This window comes from Tursiops truncatus, chromosome 21 (assembly GCF_011762595.2).
Source record: "Tursiops truncatus isolate mTurTru1 chromosome 21, mTurTru1.mat.Y, whole genome shotgun sequence".
NCBI classification, from domain to species: Eukaryota; Metazoa; Chordata; class Mammalia; order Artiodactyla; family Delphinidae; genus Tursiops; species Tursiops truncatus.
Genome location: NC_047054.1, coordinates 9600148 through 9618761, shown reverse-complemented (window position 1 = coordinate 9618761; position 18614 = coordinate 9600148). Strand labels below are relative to the sequence as shown.

Sequence of the window (18614 nt, the reverse complement as noted above, 5' to 3'; positions counted from 1 at the left end):
AGGAAGAATTGACAGCCTCACCTCAAACTTCACTTCCTATTTTAAGTACATGTGGATGATGTCACTTCTGGATCTGAAGCTGGTAGAGAACAATCTGTTTGTCACTCGTATAACTTTCCAGCCCTCAGGTGAGTTCCTCTTTAAAACATTCAAAGCCTTAGACCAATTATGTGCTATTCACAAATACAGAATATTTCACTTACAGCATTTAACCAAAATTTCAACAGTACCATGTCGAAATGTTGTAGAAGGGAAAAACTGTATGAGGTGGAATTTGAATTCAATGTACTCTGAGCTCTATTTCAAATTTAAGGTTCTGTTATCCTGTGATAATACTGGGATATGTCCTTTGTGAATTTTTTTAATGTAGCCCCAGTTTTGTTATAGACACACTATGTAGAAAGCATTTCTCTATCTTTGTAACTATGTTCAGATATCTGCTGACCGTCTAACATGTATTAGTCACTCATTAAACATTTGATGAAGTGAATAGAGATAAAGTAACTTCACATTTTCGAAGCATTTCCAAATCCACTGTCTCCTAGGTGGCTTTCCTTTATTGGCAATAATTGAATGCTGACTAGCTGTGGGCCAGCAATGTCCTTGGGGCTGGGGATTCAAGGAAGAATAAGATACAATCATAAAAGAGACGGGAGGTCTGACACAGAAAGTGCCCCAGGGTGTTTGCCCCTAAAGAGGTGAGGATCAGGGGAACTTCCCTGGTGGTCCAGGGGGTTAAGAATCTGCCTTGCAACACAGGCGACACCAGTTCAATCCCGGGTTAGGGAACTAAGATCCCACGTGCCCCAGGGCAACTAAGCCCTCGCGCCACAGCTAGAGAGAAGCCCACTGTAATGAAGGGCCCTAAGACCCAACTCAGCCAAGATAAATAAATAAATAAACATTGTTAAAAATAAATAAATAAAAATAAAAAGTACATTAAAACTAAAAAGAGGTGAGGAGTAGAGAGGGACATGTAGCCCAGCTGGGCATCAGACACCCTGAAAGAGGCAACATTTAAGGCCTGAAGGGTGCACGTTTGTTAGCCAGGTGAAGGTGAGAGAATGGTCCCTGTATTGAGAACTTTTATTTATTTTTAGAGTCTCAGTTAAAATGAAGACTATGGAGCAATTGGACCAAACTACGCATTTCCCAGAAGGGCACCCATTTTACCCTCTTAAGTTTATGACCTTACATATTTCATGTCCTACATCTCCATAATTTTGGGTGCATTAAATTATTACTATTCCACTGAGTATAAAAAGCAGTAAAGAAGGATAAGTAACTCTATTAACTGGAAAAAAAAAAGGAATTGGGATGAGGGCAGCCCTGCACATTTCAAAACAAAATATCAACTAAATAAAATAATGTGATTATCCAGTAGATCTGACACTGTGATGCCAGGCCCCTAGGTTTTGTGTTTGTGCTTTTGTTTGCTTGTTTCTTTTTCATTAGCATTTGGCTTCAGCTTAAACAAAGATCACTAAATGATTTTTACAGGCAATTCTGTAGCCAGTGTCATCACACCTAGGAAATCAAGGAAGCCGAATTTCCTGACAAATGGCTCCATTAAAGTGCGGACAGAAAATCTAAGTGGAAAGCATGTGGCCTATTTTATTTTTACATCAATCCTACTCGTGAATTTAATAATCTGCCACTAATCAGAGCCTGAGCGCTCTGGCTAGCAAGGAGCTAAAGAATTAGGTAGAATGCCCTAAAACTGTAACTGCATATGATATTTAATTCAATGGACAGATTGATTGATAGATACAGAGATATATCCTAAAGGAACTGCTGAATTTTCTTTTAGTTAAGTGTGACTAACCAATTCTACTACTTCCACATTCCTAGAACTTTACATTTTAATTCTCCATTTTCTCCCTGCTGAAGACAGGCATTATATGGAACGGGTAATTCTCCAACTGCTTAAAATTGTTCTTGAGAGAATCAGTCGCAGAATCAAGAATTCCATGCTGGGATGGGTATTTTCCAGTTCTAGTCAGGTGACTCTCTTTGTTTCACACACTATATCGTTAAAAACTATCATTCAAATTGGCCTGTTAAGACGAAGTGAACAATGGAATTGGAATTCCATGGAATTTCAGAAAAATTGAGATTTCACACCTGTGAGTGGGTCACAAGAGTCTGCAGGTTTCACCTCATTTGCAAAATGACTCCTCTGGGAAAATCACTGGCCTTTAAATTTATGCGACTTTAGATATAACGAAAGCTGTATTGTTTTTATTTACTATATTTTAGTTATTATGCTTTAGTTAGATGTCCCAAATAGAAAAGAGAATCTCTTTTAACAGTCTTTCTCGAAAACTGAGTTAGGAGGAAGAAAATCTACCAAACTTCGCTAAAACACAGAGTGGCGGCCAGGTTGAATGAATGCCAGTCGCCTCTCACAGGGAGAAGTTGCCTTGGGGCTGCCATGAGCCAGACCCAGGGAGAAGAGGGATGGGCAAGGGGATTCTCAGTTTCCTCCTGGGTCGAGGGTTTCCCACAAACTCGTCCCGCGTGGGAACTGGAGAAGGCAGACGGCGGCCCAGCCGTGTGGGAGCCCAGCTCACGGTCTCAAGCACAGAGAAGCCGCCAGCCCGCGGCCCTCACATCACGCAGCCTGGGCCAGCACACGGGCCAGGGGGACCGGCACTTCCCGCGAGTAACGCGTTTATCCCCCAGGGCAGGGCCTCAGCAGGACCAGCCTCTCCAAGCAGTGGTCCTAGAACGTTATTGTCCAGAGTGTACACGCAGATGTTTTAGTGTGTGTCGTACAACGATTCTGAGTAGCAGAGTGAATATTCTGAAAACTGCGCCCTGGATGAATGGAATCCCTTGCGCCCTCTGTCCCCATACCTGCCGTTGCATCCCTGCTGTCCGGGAGTCACGTGCACGTACACTGTAGAGATGGAGTCCCACCCATGGGCAGGGTTTTGCAGCAGCTAGCTGAGCTCTCTGGACTGCGCATCACTGTTTCTGATGCTGCACTGATCACGGTCTGCAACCTGACAAACCGCACTGACTTTCAGTGGTGACTTTGCTGAGTGACAGACACAGAGTGTCAGATGTCAGCTGTGCCTAACCTCACAACAAAGGCAGAGTCTGAATGCTTCTTTCCAGTATTGAATACTTGCAGGGAACGTGTGTTAGAGTCTCTTACAATTACCTAGACTCGTGGAATTTCAGAAGCGAATTCTGTGATTTGGGAATTTAATACCGTTCCACTGGTGCCATGGAAACCTGCTCCTCCAGGGGACCTGCTGGGCGCGTGGCTCCCAGGTTACAGGAGTTCCCTGTGCTGGGCATCCTCGCTGCGGGGCCTGTGCGTCAATAGGAACTGAATAGCTGGATCTCTCTCCTGTCCTAAGGCCACACTCTCTCACACTCGCACATACACACAAACACGTCGCCCCCCACCCCAGAATTCCCTATTTTAAGGTCACCTTCTTTTCACTGTGCCAGTTTGTATCAGTACAAATACTAAACATTGGTTTGGGGATTAGAACTGAATACATTCATACATTTTTAGAAAATCTACAAACCAAATATTCAACCTTCATGTTTGCTTTGTTATTATTGGTACTTATTGCTGAAAATAAAATAATAAGCGTTGTAAGTACGTTGTACCTGCAAGAGAATTAGAAATGCAATCTGCTTCATTCTGCCCATTCCAGTGATAACTCCAGCTTGGGGCTAAAGGCAGGGGTATTTGGCAGTGAATTCTAAAGCCAATAGCAAACACCGCTTGAGTATTAACAAATGGTCACGAAATGTCAGATGGATCAGATCCTCTTATGTACAGGGAACACGTTTAAGGGCATTAAACATCGATGGCTGGTATTTAAATCTCCAGATGTGTGCATATTAAAGGAACGCATTTCAGTTCTCACAAAGGAGACTTCTTTTTCTGCACGAGCAATTTTGAGGGGTAATGTTGAGCAACTTTGTGGAAGTCCGAGAAAATGTAGTAGCGCAGAAAGCACGTGAATCTTGGCAGGGATCGGCCGGTGCGGTGTGATGGGCTGTGCAACACTCTGTGCCCTTAGTAACACCAACGACCAAGGCCCATCCCTTTGCCACAAAATACATTTGTATCACATCTCTGTTTGACACACCCTAGCCAATGGCCATTATTTTAAACCATATTTGATAAGAAAATTTCAGGCCAGTACCATGATTTGGGTAGTCTCTGGGGCTTTCAGAAATCTTTCATCTGCCTTTTTATTAATGTAGTCCCTCAATGTACCACACTTTTTACCTCTATCACTTTGCACACACTGCCCTCTTGCATAAAACTTCTTTCACATTCTTGTCTGCCTGTAAGATGTCATATAACTTAATCCAAATCCACCCTGTGTTTGCAGTCTTCACAAACCCTAAAGGAATTACTGCCCATTAATACTCAACACAAACATCTCCCTTATTTTAGGTTTCCCTGCGGAAGGAGACTCTATCTCCAGGACCATCTGTTTACAATACCTACATGGTGAGGGTTGTTTTGATTTGAATTCAGCAGATAGAAATAGAATTTCTCCTACCTATTTATCTCCACTCTGAGACTGTGAGTCCTAAGAGCGGTGTCATGGCCTCTGCACCAGCATTAGCCCCTGCCTGATCTAGAGGGGGTGTTCGTGAAAGGACGTGAATTCTTTCCACGATCACATTGCCATATTAGCACCGTCCCTCAGCATCATGTGACCACAGAGAGCCCCAGCCCGGGATGTGCTTGGTTCAGGCGAACCATCAGGACCTCCTGCCTCACAGTTCTGCACCTGTGCAGCTGCTGTTTGTTCTGTGGCTCTCATTTCTGGGATGACCCTAGTCCATTTCTGTGTGTTGGAGTCCCCTGTTCATCAAAGTGGCTCCCTCCCTGGGTATGGGGAGGACTTTGCGTGGACCTCTCTCCTGACATTCATCAATCTCAACTTTTTATTAAAGATACTTGGTTTTTATCTTATTTATTCCTTTGATGATAATTTCCTTACAAGAAAAAAGAACCACCTCCTATTTACCTTTACATCCTGTGCAATATTTCTTGAGGAATTGAATGAAAATCACTAGATAATATTCAGAAATAGAGACAGAAGCACTTGTGGCTGGGAGGAATATTGTGACATTTATCTGCGAGCCACTGATAATGTAGATGTAAAACGTGAAGATTAGCACTGAGTGTTTCCAAATATTTTACCCTCCCTGACTACCATACGGCCTAAGTTTTATACTGCAGATCACTTTTGTACCAAGATCAAGGAGGCAGGGGTTAATCTTTCTGCTCTAATATCCTTTTGCTGCAATATAAGCATTGTCATAATCACTTGTTTTATTAAAAATTTGTATGTGGATCTATCCACGTACAAGGCATTTGAATACTTTCCAGTTTTATTCCCTAACAACTATGAAAAAACATGGTCTCATGATATCATTTTGAATCATGTCATTTAGCTATTTTAGCCACATGAATGTATCACCATGATATCATATTTACAAAAGAATTCGTCTCCTCATAGGTCATTATAGCAAATGCAAACTTACTTCAGATAATAGCAAAATAATCTAATGAAAAAAAGATAATGTTCTTTAGGTGGGAAATGTCTCAATCTTTCACTGACGTCTTGAGTAAACAGATTAAAGAGGTAACAGAGGGAAAGACATGATGGGTTATTACGTGTTGAAAAAGTCTGAATGATATAAATGGTATTAAAAGATTAATGTAGCTTTCTATGATAGGAGACCTGGATTACAAATGTACAAGCTCGTGTAGTCGGTGTGCTCTGTGTCGGGTTCAATGCAAACTACCGCAGGGAAGATAAACAGAAGAAAATAATTAAGGGAGCATGGGGACAGTAACACTTCCCTGATGGACTGTAAGTTACCTGATATGCAGATACGGGGTGAGCCTTCTCAGTGCTTAATTCTCCAGCCCAGGGAGATCTGCAGCATTGCACAGCACAGATGGTAAATCAGAACAAGTCCGGGGCAATTCTCAGCACCCTGGGAGAGCCCAGTTGTAAAGCAGGGATGATGGCGTTGATTAGGTGTGGGCTAACCCTTTATAAAAATGTACTCTGATACACATAATGTATTACTTTGCCTAAATTTTAGGTATAATTATATTTGCACACAGTGTTGCCCAGCTTTCCTTATGCTATCTTTTCTCAAAGGTTCTAGCTTAGAATTCAGACTAGGTACCTGCAAACACAGCAAAGATTAGGTTCTCAAATGTTAGACAAAGAAAATCACCCGTCATCTCCTTAAACCCAGCTCTCCTACCGTTAACAATCACAAGACTCTCCCTGTGGCAGCGTCTGTGCATACGCTTGGCCATTTCCACTGCAATGATCATCAAGGAATCCGGCGTATTCTTCCCTGACGGAAACCACTGGAAATAACCATCGTACCACAACTAGAAATAAGCGATCCCTGCTCCACATGAAATAGAAGGAAAATCTCAGGCAAAAGCGTTTTTGTTCCAAGATACCTCACGCACAACTTGAAAAATGTTTTTGCCCAAGTATTTTGCATTGTGATGGAGAAAGCACGGTGGGTGTAGGATCAATAAAGCTGAGTCTAACGGAGCCCCAGACAAAACCCTGCCAGGTGGCCAACCACCTTCTATAGGAAGTCTTCATTGCATTTCTGGACAGATCCCACATGTTAAAAAATAAATAAGGGAAAATATTTCTTATATTGGGTCTGAAGACTATTTTTCTGTACATAGCATCTGCTATTTCAAACCAATGAATGGAGCTGTTTCACCAATGTCATTAGCAATCCTGGTCCTTGCCCTTGGCAGATGTGTTTAATTAATTTTATTTTTGTTTCTTTTCTTCTTTCTCCCACCAACTATTTTAAATATTTGAAAATAGATATTAATTACTTCCTAACTTTTTCTCTCAGCAAAACTTAGGATCACAAGTTTTCCAAACATTCCTCCAGTGTCATGGTTACCAGATCCTTCACCACATACACATTTCAATTCCTCAAGAGCCCACGTAAACTGTCTCACAGAACTGAAATGATCACCCCAGATATGGCCACCCAGGCTCACGGAACAAGATGGAGACTAGTCACAAAACAATATCAGTGTCAGAGGCATCTCTTCGCACAAATGAGCCTTCCGTTGTCCAAAACACCCAGTCCTTCTGTGTGTGCTATGATTTCATAATTTTCTCCTCACCATGTACATTGAGTTATTTTGTTTTTTACTTTGAGTAAAATTTTACACTATTTCCATTATTTTCCTATGTCTAATGAAATCTGTTTGGCCTACCATTCGATTTGAAGGTTCCCTGAATCTGTCATCACATATTTATTCTCACTCTTTCAGCTAGCAGTGTTATGCCCTCATCCAGGAGCTAAATAAATGTTTTGGAAAGGACTAGAGTGAGGAGAGAGAAACAAACACCTGGAAACCTCCTTCCCAAATCACAGCAATCCACTGAACATCATTCATGTACCGTCCCTCAGGCAATCTTCTTTTTTTTCTTTTGCGGTACGCGGGCCTCTCACTGTCGTGGCCTCTCCCGTTGCGGAGCACAGGCTCCGGACGCGCAGGCTCAGCGGCCATGGCTCATGGGCCCAGCCGCTCCGCGGCATGTGGGATCTTCCCGGACCGGTGCACGAACCTGCGTCCCCTGCATCGGCAGGCGGACTCCCAACCACTGTGCCCCCAGGGAAGCCCTAGAGTACTTCCTTTTAATGACATCCCACAGGAGCCAATGACTCGGCCAACTTCTCCCTGGTACCCGAAGCTTGCTTGGATGGGACTCTCCTGGCCAGGAGCCTCAACTGTACTTGAAACTCTCAAGTTCTCTTTGATGGACTCCTTCTCTTTCTTGGGGTTCCAGTGTCTGATATAAAAGATTCTCTAACCTTCATATTCACATCATAATTCTTCTTTACAGGAAAGACAGCATAAGGAGGAAGCTGAGCCCTTCTGCTTTCTTTCATCTACTTCCTTTAACACCAACTCTGATGAGTGAACTTGGGTTTTATTTCAAATGTCACTTATGCATGGGCCTTACATTTCATGGTCCTGAATACTTCTGTTGTTCCCAGCTCGTGGCATATCTGTCCTTCAGGACATGGCCCTTCAAGTGTACTTCATTCTCTTAACTGGATTCATTGTAGACATCTGGTGTAACTGTCTCTGTTTCCTTGGGTAATTTCCCATTTCCTCCATATTGGGGTGATTTGTTTCTTAAAGTCAGAGTTTTGGGGGTGTTTTGGTTTTTGAGGGTCCTGCCTCTTCTCTGTTAGAGTTGAAGTCATGGGATCATATAGACTATTTTTGCAAAGTATATGAATTTCTGGCAAGTATCCCTAGCGATTACCTCCTTCGTCACTGTGAGTCATTTTCCTTCCATGACTATATAGTTTATCCTCACAGGGTCCGCATGAGCCTGAAGGTTACCCAAGGTCATTTAGCTTGGTAGAAACCCAGACTTTTAAGACATTCAAAACCATGGAAACATACAAAGGAATAATTCAAATGACAAGAAATGGAAAGAAAATAATAGTGGGATTGGTAAGCAAGAGGCCCAGGAACCGTGCAGGATGGAGAACAAAATCATCCATGAAGAGCCACTTAGGTACTAAACACCCTCGTGGTACAGGTGCCTTGGGGTGGGGAGTAGTCTAGCACGAAGGCTCATTTCTCCTCCAGTTAACCACAAATTTCTCTTCATTGGTCAGAATTAGCATAGTAGTATTAACGGCCTCTTTTATTGTATCTCTTTTTTTGAGAGATACATATATTGGTGAAGTAGTACAAAACTTAAAAAACTACTTATATAAAAAAGACAACAACTACTTATATACCCTAATGTTAAGAAGCCTGTGTTCTATGGTCAAATTGCTTAGGTTTAATGCTGTTTTTGATGCATATTATTGGCTTTGCAACGTTGGGCAAATTTCTAAGCTCTAAGTTTTGTTTCTTATCTGTAAGTAGGAGTACCGAGCACTTACAATACGCCTAATGAGAGTTCAATAAGATAAAACTCAAAATGCACATTTTCAGTCATCAATAAATAACACCATTCAAATTACTATATCCAAACAGGGCATCTTGTTAATGTTTGGATTATGGAGGAATCCAGCATCTACTCTGTCAGGTATCTGTGCCAGATTTAGGATCACAGCCCCTCCTCCCTTTCCCCTTCTGAGCATTTTATAATCTTCTCCAGCACAGACATCACCTCTGTTCTCCACCTGCTGGCTCTTCTCCCCACATTCTCTGCTGTGTCTCGCACAGCATTCTGGGTCCTGTGGCCATATATTCCTGCTGGGTTACACTACATTATCTACCCAACAGCCACCGATTTTTCAGGAAGAGAGCTATCCTTCACTGCCATATGCTGTGTACTATGGATTTTACCCCTTCAAGTCTCAGTGGTAGCTGGGAGACTATGTTTACAAACTTTTAAAATCTTTAAACTAAGTTTATCACACATTCTTTACTCATTGGTTTATAAACATGTGGCTACGCATCATTTCTCACCCTTTTCTAATTGTGTCTTTTTTCTTTTAAATACTTCACGCCTTTCCAGTTGTATTATTCTTTATATGCCGTGTCCAAGTTCTACAACACTAATGTTTTATACATTATAATCTGGACATTTTTCTTCCTCTTTATTTTCAGTTTAAATTCCTTCTGAGCACTCCCTCTTCCAAAAAGTGTCTAAGCCATATTGCATACCACCGAGGCCATGACTTTGAGCTTCTCCATCCAGCCAACTATTCAATATGCATTTCGTCCTTTCTACTTCAAAGTCCTAACCTTCGGTCAGAAGAATGCCACACAACAGGTAAAGGTTTATTTGCAATCAGTAAGGCTTGAGCTGGTCCCATGATTCAACAGTTACATAAACTGAACTTGACACTTAAAGCCCCTGAGGCTACCACTGCCCTACCTTCATCCCATAAGGCACTAATCAAATGTAAATTGCTATTACTTTCCATCTTACAATTCACAGAGGAGATGCAATTTCTTAGATCACCTAATCCCCTTCGAAGGCACCAAGTTCCACTGCAGTTGATGGAGAAAACCTACCCCAACTGCAGCTGCCTTACGGAGAGCACTACTCAGTGGCCAGTCTCACAAGAACACTTAGGAAAGCTCAGAAAATCCCAGAAGCACTCGGCTGAAAACTACAGTGACTACACTCAGCCGGAATATACACACACACAGTATTCGAGCAGCACTGATCTAAGTCTTGTATTTATCTGAAGGAAGTCATTTCATGGATAAGCCTGAAAACCTCCTTCTTTCGTCAGTTGCATCTTTCTGGGACTGCTACTTTACTTTCATCCTCAAATTCTCCTGAGTGTTTCTTCAAATTCTCTCCAGTGAAAAGAACAGATTATTACTATTTAAAATTTACTGGTCCTGGCTTAGTTCCAAAAGCGAGCCTAGCCCACAGAGGTTCAGAAGCTTAAACCTTCCAGCTTCTACTGCTCTGGAATGATTACAAAATTACTGAGATCACAGAGAGAGTTCTAAAGGACTAAAGGCAGTTTACATATTTTGCAAATTACTTGGAGATCTAAAAGGAGCATTAGAAATCACTGCGCTCTAAGCTGCTTATTCAACAATTTTCATACACTTATTCAGAAGATTTTTCCATGGAAAATTTTTCAGCCCAATTTTAAAAAAAATTGTCATGCAGAAAATGTTAATCCTTGGGAAAAAGAAGACCAAGTTGCTATGCACACTTTCAATTTTAAATAATTCATTGTCCTTATATTGATGGACATTAATATCACATTAACTTATTAACATACTTTTTAAAAAATTTTAAAAGGTAACAAAATGTATGATAATTTTGAAGTTTATTTTTGTGCATTCTAAAATCATGATGGCATTTGAGTGTAGTGACATGCTCAGCAGTCTATAAAATAGTCTTTGTGTCACTTAAGGCAACATGTGACCTGCATTTATTGCTCAGATTTTTAAAAAAATCCCTTTAGATACTTAAAGAAGAAGTCATATTGTAAAGTGCAGCATTAAAAAACCCAGGTAGGGGGGCTTCCCTGGTGGCGCAGCGGTTGAGAATCTGCCTGCTAATGCAGGAGACACGGGTTCGAGCCCTGGTCTGGGAGGATCCCACATGCCGCAGAGCAACTAGGCCCGTGAGCCACAACTACTGAGCCTGTGCGTCTGGAGCCTGTGCTCCGCAACAAGAGAGGCCGCGATAGTGAGAGGCCCGCGCACCGCGATGAAGAGTGGCCCCCGCTTGCCACAACTAGAGAAAGCCCTCGCACAGAAACGAAGATCCAACACAGCAAAAATAAATAAATTAATTAATAAACTCCTACCCCCAATATCCTCTTAAGAAGAAAAGGAAAAACCCAGGTAGGATTTAGTAACACTCCGTCAGAGCATTTATGGCGAACAGTGCCATGCTTTACCCTGCTATCCTCTATTTTTAAGGTTTATTTGAGTTAAACAAGTGCCCGATGATGGATTAATTTACCCAGACAGCGAGTCTCGGGGCCGCTCCAGAGCCCATTGGCCAAGCATTCTCTGACGTGAGAACCCACAAGTGTGTAGCCTGTGTTGCACGTGAATATGGCTGTGGCGCCATACACTGTCATTGTTCCAATCTTGTTCCCATTGGGGGGAAAGGACAGGCTTCCACACGAGATCACTAGAAGGAAAACAAAAACAGAGTGAATATTATTTCAGGTCTGCAGACTGCTCTTTTGTTTAAAAAACAACAAAATCTTCAGTCTTCATTTTCATTAAGAACACGGGCAGGGGTGTCACCTAAGGTTGAGATAGACACACCACCTAGGAAGCTTAATTTTTCTTCTCTTATATCCTTGAAATAAAAACTTGAAAGTTTAGGGTGGAATCCAAAACATCCCTTCCTTTACCCACTGCTATTTTTTTCATCCTTTTCTTGAGTAAACACACAGTATACAAACATATTCACACACGAGCAAATCAGTCAAATGAGTTGGCTTTCTGTCCTCTTTTCGGTCTACACCAATCACAAGAATCACATCATAGTTACCAGACACCTATGTGTGTGTAGCAGGAATTAAGAAATGTGGGTGGTCTTTCCCAAAGTCATCAGCTGGTACAAAGTCATCAGCAGTGAGGAATTAAACCCGGGATGCCCACTGCAGCAGAAGGACTGAGTTCATTTTTTCTTTCGTTTACTTGCATAAGTTGTTGGGATCATGAACTCCATAAAAATGCTGACTATATAGGACATGTGCAAACTTTCTGAAAATTAAAAAAAAATAAAATCTAGACTTTAAGTGATTATAGATGTAGGTACCCAGTTCACACGTGTGTCCAGCATAATTACTGACTGTGACCACTTACACCCACACGATAACTCCAGTTGGGGAGATGAATGCAATGGTCGCTTTCATTATAGATACTTGTTATACCACCTGACTCCCTGCACTCTCCAAATCCACAAGTTTGAGCACAAAGAAATCAGTAGAATCTCAGGGGAGGAGGAAATCATAAAGTCATCAAGGCCAACTGCTCATCAGAGGCTGAAATGTGTTTTAACAGGTGAGAATGGAAGTGTTTGAAAAGTTCTTCTAAGAAGAGTGATACAGACTTCCTGATGTACTGAGTGAGTTCTTATGTGTAAAGGGCTTAGGGCAAAGCTGCCATGTAGCTAAAAATTACTGAGCCCTTATTAACAGTAAACTGATAGGAGGCAGTGCAAAGTCATGATTAAGAACACAGATCCTGGCTTCAGGCTACCCAGCCAGGTTCTGCTCAGCTCTGCCAGTTCCTAGCTCGGTGGCGCCGGCCACCTTCTCTAAGTCTCCCAGTCCTCCTGGTTCATCTCCTAAAGGTTAATACCAGCACCTGCCAGGTAGGGCTGTGCAGCGGATTCAAAGACAGGACTGTGGGAGCACCTAAAGCAATGCCTTGCACCTGACCAGGGCTGGGTCCCGGTTCGCTAACAGTGAAGCCCATCTCAGGACCTATTCAGGGAACTGAATCCAAAGTCTGAAGACCTTTACTGATAATTCAAGTGAAGAAAATTTTATCATTTAGACCAGTCCTTTGAATTAAGCTGATTTTACTCCAAGACACATAATCCTGGTTCCATTTCAGACGGACAGACAGACACAGCCAGGAAATGTGCGTTCTAGGGGCACTGCTCACCAAAAATTTGGGAAGTTCAGCTCTAGCGTATGCCATGATCAGAACATTATTGTTGTTGAGGGAACCATGAGGAGTTCTTAGTTTGCAGGATTGTTAAACTCTTACAGGGTCATATCTTATGCATTTAGTGATACTGCTAACATGTTTGCTCTACCAAATGTCAATGGATTTGAGTCGGATTTAGCTTTTTTTACAATTAGTTATGAACTTTTCATTAAGCCTCTTCTCAAACATAGTATGAACTTCACCCTGAGCTATGATATTTAAAGATCCACTTGTAGCCATTCAGGATCATTGGACCGTGTTTTGAAACCTCAGCTTTTAGTAGGAAGTGTGAAATAGCAGTGAGGTCTGAGCACACCTCCTCTCGGAGGTCTTGACACACCGTTAATGGTGGACTAGCAGAAAGGCTGACTCTCTTCTATTCTTTTAGCCTCTGTTCGAAATATCCTGGTGATGGCACTATTTTAGGCTTGTCCGCTACTAAGGTTCACTAGACTATAAAGAAGAACTAATGGAACAAATATTAGCTTTTCAGCAGCTGGATAATGGGGTCTCGGTTGTAGAGATCTGATTGGCAGTAAACCCAGCACGTTAATGAGGTAGGCAGCACCCATCTGAAAAGCTCCCCTAATTGAAAGGGAAAACCCCTCTCCCCTAAAAAACAAACAAACAAAAACCTGTGTCAAACATCCAAGGGAAAGCTTTATTTCCGTGTTCTTTTCTCCCATCAAGTTTTCAAGAATAAAGTCAGTAAGTTTGCTGTTTTCTCTTCTGTTAAATATATATTCATACGCACAGTCAACTGTCTCCTCTGAATTCTCAGTGTGTCTTGCACAGAGGATGTGTGTCTTGGGCAGACACACAGAGGCAGAGGATGCTCAGCTGAAGACACTCAGAGTGCCCCCAGCTCTGCCCAATTTACTGTTGATACTGTAGTATTTTCTCATTATTATTGTGGATTCTAAGCTTTGCTTCATCCCCCTGAAAAGCCTCTTTCCTCTTTCCTTCAATTCTACAGTTATAGTCATGTTGAAATCCTCTACTTTGAAAAAGAAATCATATTGAGACAGTTCATTTCTCAAACCTGTGAAGTCAACAGGATTATGGATGTTATTGTCAGCAATACAGATATTATTTGTGAATGTGACAAATAAATAAGGTCACGAGTAGGTAATTTCAAACATGTTCTCCCTGGAAAAAACCTTGTGAATATGCAGTTAGACAGGAGCAGCGAATACATGACATGACACACATGTGAATGGGGCAGTGCTGCCAATCGTGAAGAAAAGGTTCAGAGGACATATGATAGCTATTTTTAAGTATGTGAAGGCATGCCATGTAGACCAGAATCTGGAATTGGATTAGCAGGCCGAGAGAGAGTGCCAAGGTACATGGATCAAGCCAGAAAGAAGGCCTCACTCAAAGTGAAAATGTCCATGTGAAATCATTGTCCCTGGGGTAGTTAGTGTCACATGAGTTATTTAATGCAGGCTGGACACTTACTTGTGAGTATATTTTCAAGAAAATTCACATTTAGGTCATTCTAAGTGATGACCAGTGTCCACACCAACACAGAATGGAATAAGAATGTCCACTCCGTGGTCTCCTATGATACAGATGAAATGTGTAGTCTGAAGGATAAATACTCCCATGATATTGTATGATCAATCCAGGCAGATCCCCAATTATCAATACAAAGAGAAGGTCATCAAAGACCAGCCTGCCGACTTCACAGCTTGACCCAGGTCTAACTTAAGAGAACTCTGAACTAAGCAGTTAGAAAAGAGGTACAGGTCAGAATTCAGACAATGTTCTTTGGATATCTATAATACAGCAAAATTCCAATGTGGCTCTCTAGGTCCGTGTGTATAACATTTTAAATGCAAAGATGATTTCTTTTGGATTCATGAATTTCTGTGATAAACATTTTCCTTAATTTTTAAAGCAGTAAGTCAAAAAATAAATACACATAACAAGAAAATTGCAACAGGCTCCAGCTTTTACACAGTCCTCGTGTTAGGGGGTTATATGGGCATCCCCAGACATGGAATTTTAATTTTGCTTTCTTGTTTCTTGAGGGATAACCATTGATAGTCATTCCTCCTCAAAGATGGGTGACTGCCGAGCTAACAGTTTCAAAGTGAGACTAAGGTCTCCTGTCCTCTTCACCCCTGGATACCTGGGCTCTGTCTATGGACATGGTGGAATATCCTAGAGTCAGAATAACACAGACTCTTCAAGAAGTGGCGACTATCCCAGCTGATTTCATAGTTGTTATGAATACGCTTAGAAGGTGGTCAAAGGTCATCTCTTCATCTGGAGCTAACTGGACAAGCAGAGTGGGAGCTCCTAACATTTCCAGCCCCTAAGCAGGTAGGTAACCCAAACAGTTAGATCCAGGAGATCCTGTGGACTGGGCCATTCTTAGATAAAACATAGGCAAACAACAAAATAAATAAAAATACAGCTCCTTAGCTGTAACAATGATTTGGATGACAATACATTTGAAGATTCTATTGGTTCAGTTCCAATAAAATGTAGACCTGGTGTTTATTCTGTGAAAAAGCTACCACAGAGTGGCAGATTGGGCTCACAAAAATGTGCTCCTTATGCACTTAAGGACTGAGTCTCCAAGTCACATCTTGAGCTTCCTGGTGGGGACAGATGTGGGAAGGAGCGAGCTCACTAATTCAGACTCTAACACGGAGAAATTCAGTACCAATTCAGTGACCAGACAACAGTCAAACCAGGACACTTTGGGGAATGATTTGGGAACCATTAATAAATAAGCTTCAGGCAGAGCTGTCCAGGGCCTGGGGGTGCTGCCCACTTGGATTATGAGCTCGCAGAGGTCCTGACCCTTCCTGATTCGCCTTTGTGATGCTGGTGAAGAGCTTTAGTGGGAGCTGCATTACCGTTTGTTCCATTAAAAGTGGAATTAGAATGATTATCACAGACAGTGAAGCATTATTTCTTTTGTCCTTTTTCCATTTTTCTTCTGGTTTTTTCTTACTAAGCTGTGTATTTTATAAATATGACACTAGTCTAACTGCTTGTTTTTGTGCATGATAATTTCCTGTGAACAATCCCACTAAAGATTGTATATTAAATATGTCTGAATCAAACAGTGCTCTGAACAATGCTAATATCGTTATATTTTTCTATTTATTCATATTTATTATGAAACCCACTCAGAGGCTTAACTGCTTATCTTGTACCTACGAGAATAATAATCTCCCTTTTCAAGACAGTCATTATTTGAGAACACAATATCCTTAGCATAAATACACGCATTCCCAAGATCCTAATTAAAAGGTCTGAATAGTTAGTGCATGGAATAAGATTGATCTTTTAAAATACAGGCCTGGATTTGTTTTTGAGCTGATTTGAAATATCGAGTATTCTAATATTTCAACATTTGTAAAATATGATTGTCAACAAGAAAAAGACAGCATTTAACACTTAATGCAGCGGTCATATATTTAAGTACGTCAGACAAAAATACACGTTCATGGGCTTCCCTGGTGGCGCAGTGGTTGGGAGTCCGCCTGCCGATGCAGGGGACACGGGTTCATGCCCCGGTCCGGGAAGATCCCACATGCCGCGGAGCGGCTAGGCCCGTGAGCCATAGCCGCTGAGCCTGCGTGTCTGGAGCCTGTGCTCCGCAACGGGAGAGGCCACAACAGTGAGAGGCCCGCGTACCGAAAAAAATATATATATATACACGTTCATTGTTGTAATGAAAAGAAATGCCACCGGGTTACACTGTTTATCTATAGGACAATAGATTACAGTCCCTTAAAAGGTGGATGTCATCGCTGTCAGTGATTCAGGATGGCCTCGAGGTCAGGAGCACACCTGTTACTCACCTCTGCATCTCGGCCTCTCCGCCCCTATGCTCCACGTGCCGTTGGCGTGGCACTGCACCAGCCTCTGGCCCTCCAGGTAATACCCGGGGCTGCAGCTCAGCACCACCTGGGCTCCATACTCATTCAGGGATCCTGACACCAGTCTCCAGGTGACATGTTCTGAGAGCTGGGCTTCAATGCCAGGGCAAGTGACCGCTGGAAAGAAACACACTTAACATCATCACTTTGTTCTCAAGGGGTCAGACCAGGCCTGCTTTCCATGGTAAAGGCCTCCTGTATGAAACTCACCGTGCTGTACAGAAGAGATGCCATCACCTGTTATTTGCTGTTTTCTCTACTACCCACATAGCCACACAAAAACGATCCCGTATGCAAAATGCATTCCACAGCCTCACGGCAAGTGCACTGGAAATCTTGCAGTGGGATTACATGTAAAGGGATAAATCACTTCCACAAAGTCTCGAGGTTCATTGAAAATGATCCTCAGGTAAATGTAGGCATGAATAGAAAAATCTTACTTCTAATTTGTCTCTATCCTCTGAGAAACTTGAAATGGTAATTGAGTAACTGAAAACCAGCTTAGACCGAGAAAATCAGATGCCCTCGTTCCCGTCCTCCCTACGTAATACGCTCTATCACTGGATTTACTGGTACACAAAATCCACATGCACACACACTAATACTATACAGAAAAGTGGTTAACGAATCTTAAAGGAGAGAATCTATTCATGTCCTTAGGAGGTGAACTAGAATTACAGTAGCTACTTAATAAAGAGCAGTAGCAACACTTTTAATAACAGTAGTAATAGCAGTAGCCGTAGTACAATACTACCGGAGTGGATTTAAGTAATTTATGACAATGCTGAAAATACATGCAAGGTTTGATATATGTGAGTTTATATATTTTCTGAAGAGTACAATAATATTTAAGATTAATTTTACAATGTTAGGAACTAGAACTCTGCTTCCCTAAATACGAAGCTACATCAGCTAATAACCTTCACAGTCAGCTACCCACAACGTTGACCAGATTGATTAATTTATTGATCCTCGAAGAATTAGCTAAAGAGACCACTTTTTTTTTCAGAATAATATTAATAAATACATTTTACTTATAAATTCTATACAAGTTCATTATAATTGAATCAGACATATCCAAAATGTTACAAAAATCCCATTTAATCTTCTCTTGGCAATTTTACCATTACTATGTGCAAATAAACAGAAAAAATAGGCCTTTTTGGTATTATTGCAATAACAATATCAACAAGGTTTAAAATGTGAAGAGAATTTTCTAATTTAAAAATAATCCTTAGATCGAGTTCTCATGTATTTTTTAGGTAAAACAATTATCCAAAATTTATATGGATAGTCAAGTGTTTTACCTAGTGATATAAATAATTTTTTTTTCTAACCAGATTACCTTTAGAATTTCAGGCATGATTGCCATTTCTGAAAAGACTTTAATGTCTTTAAACTGACAAATTCATAACTCAATTTCAATCCTGCTGCATATTTCAAATAAAATCTGGGACTTCCCTGGTGGCGCAGTGGTTAAGAATCAGCCTGCCAATGCAGGGGACACAGCTTCGAGCCCT

General features: G+C 41.5%; 1 protein-coding gene across 2 annotated transcripts in view; it reads right to left on the bottom strand.

The window, feature by feature from the left end:
• The window catches only part of CSMD1 (CUB and Sushi multiple domains 1), a 1403311-nt gene that overhangs the window by 46992 nt on the left and 1337705 nt on the right, over positions 1-18614 (bottom strand). For both annotated transcript variants that reach the window (XM_033848938.2, XM_073798556.1), the window contains exons 50-51: positions 17017-17211; positions 11478-11651 (exon numbers count right to left, since the gene is read on the bottom strand). In XM_033848938.2, coding sequence (XP_033704829.2) covers positions 11478-11651; positions 17017-17211 — 369 coding nt within the window. The remainder of the gene's footprint in view (positions 1-11477; positions 11652-17016; positions 17212-18614) is intronic.